The sequence below is a fragment of the Triticum urartu genome, chromosome 1A (assembly GCF_056163025.1).
Source record: "Triticum urartu cultivar PI428250 chromosome 1A, HENAU_Tu73, whole genome shotgun sequence".
NCBI classification, from domain to species: Eukaryota; Viridiplantae; Streptophyta; class Magnoliopsida; order Poales; family Poaceae; genus Triticum; species Triticum urartu.
Window position 1 is genome coordinate 467455924 of NC_141873.1, and position 10127 is coordinate 467466050.

At 45.5% G+C, this 10127-nt stretch overlaps 1 protein-coding gene across 1 annotated transcript; it reads right to left on the minus strand.

Moving 5' to 3' along the window:
- Positions 1 to 1638: 1638 nt before the first annotated feature.
- On the minus strand, positions 1639 to 3390 carry LOC125519342 (subtilisin-like protease SBT3.17). The gene is made up of 3 exons (XM_048684186.2): positions 3038 to 3390; positions 2746 to 2843; positions 1639 to 1920 (listed from the first exon to the last, which is right to left on the minus strand). The coding sequence occupies exons 1-3, from the start codon at positions 3256 to 3258 to the stop codon at positions 1820 to 1822; spliced, it is 420 nt and encodes a 139-aa protein (XP_048540143.2). The 5' UTR covers positions 3259 to 3390; the 3' UTR covers positions 1639 to 1819.
- Between the last annotated feature and the right edge of the window lie 6737 nt (positions 3391 to 10127).

The following is a 10127-nucleotide window of genomic DNA, read 5'->3' on the forward strand; positions in this document are numbered from 1 at the left end:
CTCGGGGACATAGCGATAGTATGGCTAACCAAGCTTTTCAACCTCATTTTTCGGGCAAACAAGATGCCAGAAGAATGGAGACGGAGTATATTAGTACCAATCTTCAAGAACAAGGGGGATGTTCAGAGTTGTACTAATTACCGTGGAATTAAGCTGATGAGCCATACAATGAAGCTATGGGAGAGAGTCATTGAGCACCGCTTAAGAAGAATGACAAGCGTGACCAAAAATCAGTTTGGTTTCATGCCTGGGAGGTCGACCATGGAAGCCATTTTCTTGGTACGACAACTTATGGAGAGATATATGGAGCAAAAGAAGGACTTGCATATGGTGTTCATTGACTTGGAGAAGGCCTATGATAAGATACCGCGGAATGTCATGTGGTGGGCCTTGGAGAAACACAAAGTCCTAGCAAAGTACATTACCCTCATCAAGGACATGTACGATAATGTTGTGACAAGTGTTCGAACAAGTGATGTCGACACTGATGACTTCCCGATTAAGATAGGACTGCATCAGGGGTCAGCTTTGAGCCTTTATCTTTTTGCATTGGTGATGGATGAGGTCACAAGGGATATACAAGGAGATATCCCATGGTGTATGCTCTTTGCGGATGATGTGGTGCTAGTTGACGATAGTCGGACGGGGGTAAATAGGAAGTTAGAGTTATGGGGACAAACCTTGGAATCGAAAGGGTTTAGGCTTAGTAGAACTAAAACCGAGTACATGATGTGCGGTTTCAGTACTACTAGGTGTGAGGAGGAGGTTAGCCTTGATGGCCAGGTGGTACCTCAGAAGGACACCTTTCGGTATTTGGGGTCAATGCTGCAGGAGGATGGGGGTATTGATGAAGGTGTGAACCATCGAATCAAAGCCGGATGGACGAAGTGGCGCCAAGCTTCTGGCATTCTCTGTGACAAGAGAGTGCCACAAAAGTTAAAAGGCAAGTTCTACAGGACGGCGGTTCGACCCGCAATGTTGTATGGCGCTGAGTGTTGGCCGACTAAAAGGCGACATGTCCAACAGTTAGGTGTGGCGGAGATGCGTATGTTGAGATGGATGTGTGGCCACACGAGGAAGGATCGAGTCCGGAATGATGATATACGAGATAGAGTTGGGTAGCACCAATTGAAGAGAAGCTTGTCCAACATCGTCTGAGATGATTTGGGCATATTCAGCGCAGGCCTCCAGAAGCTCCAGTGCATAGTGGACGGCTAAAGCGTACGGAGAATGTCAAGAGAGGGCGGGGTAGACCGAATTTGACATGGGAGAAGTCCGTTAAGAGAGACCTGAAGGATTGAAGTATCACCAAAGAGCTAGCTATGGACAGAGATGCGTGGAAGCTTGCTATCCATATTTATGTCTAGACCATCAGTTTAGGAATCGGCCATCAGTTTGAAATATATGACCATTTTTGTGTCTAGACCACAAAATTTACATACATAAAAAAAGAGACAATTGCAAATGCGACAACAATTCATCTTCTAGCCAAAATTTTCATGCAATGGTACAAAATAGCAGGGTGCATTCGGTGAGATCCATAAACAACTCATGAGCCAAAACTACACGAGCAACCCAGCCAGATGACGAGCACATCAGTTTGCTATCACATTAATTCAAACTTGTACCCAAGCAAGATTAGATCAGCACATTTGTTTGCCATCATATTAACTCAAACTTGTATGCATTAGTTCATTACATTTACACACTTCAGGAACTGGATCCCTTCAAAGTCAAGTGGATACATCTCTTATTCTTAGGTTACAGCCATGAGATGCAACCATTCCCATATTAGAAGAACAGAGCGTACTCAAGGCTTTCACATAAGGCCCATTGTGCGCGTTGTGCTGGCATGTCCACCCTCATGTCCATGGAGCTGGTAGGTCTGGCTCGGCACAACCTGAAGGACACCTGGTTGCTCTGCAAACCAAGAACAATCATACAAGTTCGTTAGAACAACATAGAAACAGAAGTGAGAAGAGGAACATGCACCAAATTTTGCTTATCTAACAGATGATTTTAGCATATCCAGCATAATAGCTTCTAGTCGGATGAGATAGGCATGTGGCGTACAGAAATCTTGTTAGTTTAATGCTGAATATGTGTACAACTAAATTGTGCTAGTCTTGAAAACCGAGGACTGTCTGCCAGTAAAATGCATTAGGGTTGCACATGTAATTCCAACATAGAACAACATAAATCCTGTTCCGCAACATAATTCTTACTGAAGAAAGAAAAACCATATTCCACCAGAAATTAATCCCATCACATAACTATCATCCACCTTCACTATTCGATAAGTGGGATGATTAAGTGATAATCATACAGATGCAAGTGTCCACATGAAACAGAAAGACCGAATCTCTTCAACGATAAATAAACCACCAAACATTCTTTTTAGCATGTGATCTGTATATGTGCAGTGAAATATTTTACCCAGAGATGAATGCATCTTTGCTCCCACATTTCTGAAATGCTCACAGGTCTAGACTAACATGTCAATAGAGTAGAAGGTTGGCCTTGATTTTACACTACAAGTTGATGAGATGATTTAGCAAGTACCCTATATTCCGCAATTTTGCAAGATCGCATGTTTTGGTTTCAGTACGATTTTGAGCCTGTGATGGGCATCCAGCGACTCAATGCAACTAAATTCCGCATTATGCGGATGCAACTAAAGTCCGCATTATGCATGAGGCTAAATATAACTGTAACTCCATGAACTAAAAGGAAGGGGGCACTCACTCTTGAGGTCCTCGACCTGCTCGGTGGTGAGCTTTGCGGAGAATCCGCTGGCGGCGTGCTTGTAGTGGTAGAGGACGGCGCCCCTGGCCTTCTCCTCGCTGCCAAAATTCCCCCCAGATCAGCAAATTGACACACGGCCGGAAAAAGTCTCAAGAGAACGAATCAACCCCAAAACGACAAGGCCAAGCTAAATCGGACCCCCAAAGGCCTAGATCCCACAGGCAGGCGCCAGGGGCGGCGCAAACCCGAGCCAAACGGCTGCGGATCCGGTCCGATTCCACGGCACAGTTACCTGCCGAGGACGGGGGCGAGGGTGCGGATGTGGAACTCCTCGGGGTCGGCGTCCTCGGGGCGGTCGACGTACACGATGTGCACGGCCGCCTCCTGCGCCGCGGGCGCCTGCTGCTCCGGCTCGGCCGCCATGGCGATCTGGGCTGCCGACGCTGCTGCTGCTGCGAGGAAGAGGAGGGCGAGCAGAGGGTTACGGAGATGGCGCGGGGATTCGGTCTTCATCGCCGTGGAGTGGATTGGGAGGTGGCTTAATAATGACCGTGCGGCTGTGTGCGCGACGTGTCCCCCTGCTTCGGCCTCTCCGCGTGCTCTTGGCCTGTCTTGCCTTCGCCGCGAAGTATCTTTTGTCCACCTCGCAAGCTCTGAAGTTTTCTTCGGAGAAGGTTCATCATCCCTTTGCTTGTCGATCAGGGGTTTCTGACTGGTTGCCGGAGAAAACAAGGGGCTCTTGACTGGTATAAGCATGTGGGTTTTTGTAGTCAGAACTTCGGGGCGATCTTGAATTTTATAAATTGATGAAGTGTTCGTACGACCAATAATAGTCGACCAAGTTGGGTTACAAGGATACTCCTCATTTGGATTTATAAGGCACGTGTGCATTGTTGGATAATTTGTTTGACAAATGAAATATGAGTTGCATGCCGCAATAATCGAATAGGAAATCAATACTGCATTTGTTTCCCGATATGATATGTATTTTCACTAATCAAATTGATAATCCAGAAATACATGGATGCCCTCTAAACCGAAAATAATGCAGTAAGTTACCAGTGTTGGGAGTTCTAGGCAAAGATTACTGAACTCGAACAGATAGCAGAAGAACTAAATGAAATGATGAAGTCACAATGAACTAAAAACAGAAGCTATTGATGTTCGAACAGGCCATTTCAAAAAAGATGTCCGAACAGGGACAAGTGGACAAGATATGATCATGAATTCATGAGCACATCACCTCTCACCACAATGTGACTACGACCACAATGCAACTATGCAAGGACCGCATAAACGGACAAAACATGCAAAAGAAGGGCTCTAAAGCAGCGCCTCAAAGGAGCCAACCGTGGGATTTAACAATTTTATGATCAATCGTGACTCATGAGCAAGCCACGTGATGATAGCTAAGTGCATTGACAATGCAACAATTTGGGTCATAGGAGCCAAACAGTGCCAATACTGACATATGTTAGAATCTTACGAATGCTAGCGAGAGTTGCCATAATCAAGGCTTCCATGCTCGAGAAAGAAACAATACTCCCTTCGTTCCATAATGTAGTGCATATAGATTTTTTTTCAAAAGTCAATCCTACAATCTTTGACCAAGTTTGTGGAAAAGAAATATTTACATCTAGAATGCCAAATATATATCGATAGACTCATCATAAGATGTAGTTTCATATTTTATATTTTGTAATATAGATATAAATAGCTTTCTCATCAAAGTTTATAAAATTTGACTTTTCAAATAATCTATATGCACTACATCATGGAACGGAGGGAGTAGAAAGGAATGTGTTGTGGGAGGGGTTCACACGCATCAATGCAAAATGTTAATTCGATATGTGTCACTTATAGCTAGTCAACACTTATACGCTTAACTGTTGGGGAACGTTGCAGAAAACAAAAAAAATTCTACGGTTTCACCAAGATCCATCTATGAGTTCATCTAACAACGAGTGATCGTATTGCATCTACATACCTTTGTAGATCGCGAGCGGAAGCGTTCAAAGAACGGGGATGAGGGAGTCGTACTCGACGTGATCCAAATCACCGGAGATCCTAGCGCCGAACGGACGGCACCTCCGCGTTCAACACACGTACCGTCAGCGTGACGTCTCCTCCTTCTTGATCCAACAAGGGGGAAGGAGAGGTTGATGAAGATCCAGCAGCACGATGGCGTGGTGGTGGATGCAGCAGTCACCACAGCAGGGCTTCGCTGTTCTCTACGGAGGAGGAGGAGGTCTTGGAGGGGAGAGGGAGGCGCCAGGGGCATGGGGTGCGGCTGCCCTCCCTCCCCCCTATATATATAGGGTCCCCAGGGGGGGCCGGCCCTGGAGATCCAATCTCCCAAGGGGGCGGCGGCCAAGGGGGGTGGAGTGCCCCCAAAGGCAAGTGGGGCGCCCCCCACCCTAGGGTTCCCAACCCTAGGCGCAGGGGGAAGGCCCAAGGGGGGGGGCGCACCAGCCCACTAGGGGCTGGTTCCCCTCCCACTTCAGCCCATGGGGCCCTCCAGGATATGTGGCCCCACCCGGTGGACCCCCGGGACCCTTCCGGTGGTCCCGGTACAATACCGGTGACCCCGAAACTTGTCCCGATGGCCGAAATAGCACTTCCTATATATAATTCTTTATCTCCGGACCATTCCGGAACTCCTCGTGACGTCCGGAATCTCATCCGGGACTCCGAACAACATTCGGGTTACTGCATATACATATCTCTACAACCCTAGCGTCACCGAACCTTAAGTGTGTAGACCCTACGGGTTCGGGAGACATGTAGACATAACCGAGATGGCTCTCCAGTCAATAACCAACAGCGGGATCTGGATACCCATGTTGTCTCCCACATGCTCCTCGATGATCTCATCGGATGAACCACGATGTCGAGGATTCACGCAACCCCGTATACAATTCCCTTTGTCAATCGGTATGTTACTTGCCCGAGATTCGATCGTCGGTATCCCAATACCTCGTTCAATCTCGTTACCGGCAAGTCACTTTACTCGTACCGTAATGCATGATCACGTGACCAGACACTTGGTCACTTTGAGCTCATTATGATGATGCATTACCGAGTGGGCCCAGAGATACCTCTCCGTCATACGGAGTGACAAATCCCAGTCTCGATCCGTGTCAACCCAACAGACACTTTCGGAGATACCCGTAGTATACCTTTATAGTCACCCAGTTACGTTGTGACGTTTGGTACACCCAAAGCACCCCTACGGTATCCGGGAGTTACACGATCTCATGGTCTAAGGAAAAGATACTTGACATTGGAAAAAGCTCTAGCAAAACGAACTACACGATCTTGTGCTATGCTTAGGATTGGGTCTTGTCCATCACATCATTCTCCCAATGATGTGATCTCGTTATCAACGACATCTAATGCCCATAGTCAGGAAACCATGACTATCAGTTAATCAACGAGCTAGTCAACTAGAGGCTTACTAGGGACATATTGGTGTCTATGTATTCACACATGTATTACAATTTCCGGATAACACAATTAAAGCATGAATAAAAGACAATTATCATGAACAAGGAAATATAATAATAATCATTTTATTATTGCCTCTAGGGCATATTTCCAACAGTCTCCCACTTGCACTAGAGTCAATAATCTAGTTACATTGTGATGAATCGAACACCCATAGAGTTCTGGTGTTGATCATGTTTTGCTCGCGGAAGAGGTTTAGTCAATGGATCTGCGACATTCAGATCCGTATGCACTTCAAAAATTTCTATGTCTCCATCTTGAACATTTTCACGGATGGAGTTGAAGCGACGCTTGATGTGCCTGGTCTTCTTGTGAAACCTGGGCTCCTTGGCAAGTGCAATAGCTCCAGTGTTGTCACAGAAGAGTTTGATCGGCCCCGACGCATTGGGTATGACTCCTAGGTCGGTGATGAACTCCTTCACCCAAATTGCTTCATGTGCTGCCTCCGAGGCTGCCATGTACTCCGCTTCACATGTAGATCCCGCCACGACGCTCTGCTTGCAGCTGCACCAGCTCACTGCCCCACCATTCAACATATACATGTATCCGGTTTGTGACTTAGAGTCATCCAGATCTGTGTCGAAGCTAGCGTCGACGTAACCCTTTACGACGAGCTCTTCATCACCTCCATAAACGAGAAACATTTCCTTAGTCCTTTTCAGGTACTTCAGGATATTCTTGACCGTTGTCCAGTGTTCCTTGCCGGGATTACTTTGGTATCTACCTACCAAACTTACGGAAAGGTTTACATCAGGTCTGGTACACATCATGGCATACATAATAGACCCTATGGCTGAGGCATAGGGGATGACACTCATCTCTTCTATATCTTCTGCCATGGTCGGACATTGAGTTGAGCTCAATTTCATACCTTGCAACACAGGCAAGAACCCCTTCTTAGACTGATCCATATTGAACTTCTTCAATATCTTATCAAGGTATGTGCTTTGCGAAAGACCTATGAGGCGTCTTGATCTATCTCTATAGATCTTGATGCCTAATATATAAGCAGCTTCTCCAAGGTCCTTCATTGAAAAACTCTTATTCAAGTAGGTCTTAATGCTGTCCAAAAGTTCTATATCATTTCCCATCAAAAGTATGTCATCTACATATAATATGAGAAATGTTACAGAGCTCCCACTCACTTTCTTGTAAACGCAGGCTTCTCCATAAGTCTGCATAAACCCAAACGCTTTGATCATCTCATCAAAGCGAATGTTCCAACTCCGAGATGCTTGCACCAGCCCATAAATGGATCGCTGGAGCTTGCATACCTTGTTAGCATTCTTAGGGTCGACAAAACCTTCCGGCTGCATCATATACAGTTCTTCCTTAAGATAACCGTTAAGGAATGCCGTTTTGACGTCCATTTGCCATATCTCATAATCATAGTATGCGGCAATTGCTAACATGATTCCGACGGACTTCAGCTTCGCTACGGGAGAGAAAGTCTCATCGTAGTCAACCCCTTGAACTTGTCGATAACCCTTAGCGACAAGTCGAGCTTTATAGATGGTAACATTACCATCCGCGTCCGTCTTCTTCTTAAAGATCCATTTGTTTTCTATCGCTCGCCGATCATCGGGCAAGTCTGTCAAAGTCCACACTTTGTTTTCATACATGGATCCTATCTCGGATTGCATGGATTCAAGCCATTTGTTGGAATCAGGGCCCGCCATCGCTTCTTCATAGTTCGAAGGTTCACCGTTGTCCAACAACATGATTTCTAAGACAGGGTTGCCGTACCACTCTGGTGCGGAACGTGTCCTTGTGGACCTACGAAGTTCAGTAGCAACTTGATCTGGAGTTTCATGATCATCATCATTAACTTCCTCTCTAGTCGGTGCAGGCACCTCAGGAACATTTTCTTGAGCTGCGCTACTTACTGGTTCAAGAGGTAATACTTCATCAAGTTCCACTTTCCTCCCACTTATTTCTTTCGAGAGAAACTCTTTCTCTAGAAAGGATCCATTCTTGGCAACAAAGATCTTGCCTTCGGATCTGAGGTAGAAGGTATACCCAATAGTTTCTTTAGGGTATCCTATGAAGACGCATTTTTCCGACTTGGGTTCGAGCTTTTCAGGTTGAAGTTTCTTGACATAAGCATCGCATCCCCAAACTTTTAGAAACGACAGCTTAGGCTTCTTCCCAAACCATAATTCATACGGTGTCGTCTCAACGGATTTAAACGGAGCCCTATTTAAAGTGAATGCGGCAGTCTCTAAAGCATAGCCCCAAAATGACAGCGGTAAATCGGTAAGAGACATCATAGATCGCACCATATCCAATAGAGTGTGATTACGACGTTCGGACACACCATCACGCTGAGGTGTTCCAGGCGGCGTGAGTTGTGAAACTATTCCACATTTTCTTAAGTGTGTACCAAATTCGTGACTCAAGTATTCTCCTCCATGATCTGATCGCAAAAACTTGATTTTTTTGTCACGTTGATTCTCAACCTCACTCTGAAATTCCTTGAACTTTTCAAAGGTTTCAGACTTGTGTTTCATTAAGTAGACATACCCACATCTACTCAAGTCATCAGTGAGGGTGAGAACATAACGATAGCCACCACGAGCCTCAACACTCATTGGACCGCACACATCAGTATGTATGATTTCCAATAGGTTGGTTGCTCGCTCCATTGTTCCTGAGAACGGAGTCTTGGTCATCTTACCCATGAGGCATGGTTCGCACATGTCAAATGATTCATAATCAAGAGACTCTAAAAGTCCATCTGCATGGAGCTTCTTCATGCGTTTGACACCTATGTGACCAAGGCGGCAGTGCCACAAGTATGTGGGACTATCATTATCAACCTTACATCTTTTGGTATTCACACTATGAATATGTGTAGCATTACGCTCGAGATTCATTAAGAATAAACCATTCATCATAGGAGCATGACCATAAAACATATCTCTTATATAAATAGAACAACCATTATTCTCGGATTTAAATGAGTAGCCATCTCGAATTAAACGAGATCCTGATACAATATTCATGCTCAAAGCTGGTACTAAATAACAATTATTGAGGTTTAAAACTAATCCCGTGGGTAAATGTAGAGGTAGCGTGCTGACGGCGATCACATCGACCTTGGAACCATTCCCGACGCGCATCGTCACCTCGTCCTTCGCCAGTCTCCATTTATTCCGCAGCTCCTGCTTTGAGTTACAAATGTGAGCAACCGCACCGGTATCAAATACCCAGGAGCTACTACGAATACTGGTAAGGTACACATCAATTACATGTATATCACATATACCTTTTGTGTTGCCGGCCTTCTTGTCCGCTAAGTATTTGGGGCAGTTCCGCTTCCAGTGACTACTTCCCTTACAATAAAAGCACTCAGTCTCGGGCTTGGGTCCATTCTTTGGCTTCTTCCCGGCAGCTTGCTTACCGGGCGCGGCAACTCCCTTTCCGTCCTTCTTGAAGTTCTTTTTACCCTTGCCTTTCTTGAACTTGGTGGTTTTATTGACCATCAACACTTGATGTTCCTTTTTGACTTCTACCTCTGCTGATTTTAGCATTGAAAATACCTCAGGAATGGTCTTTTCCATCCCCTACATATTGAAGTTCATCACAAAGCTCTTGTAGCTCGGTGGAAGCGACTGAAGGATTCTGTCAATGACCGCGTCATCCGGGAGATTAACTCCTAGATGAGTTAAGCGGTTATGTAATCCAGACATAGTGAGTATGTGTTCACTGACAGAACTATTTTCCTCCATCTTACAGCTAAAGAACTTGTCGGAGACTTCATATCTCTCGACCCGGTGTAAGGTCATATTTTTCCCTAAGTGTTTTGGTGATTGATGACAATGCATTTGTGGACTAATCGTGTGCCATGAGCTTTCCAGACTCTTCTCTGCTAG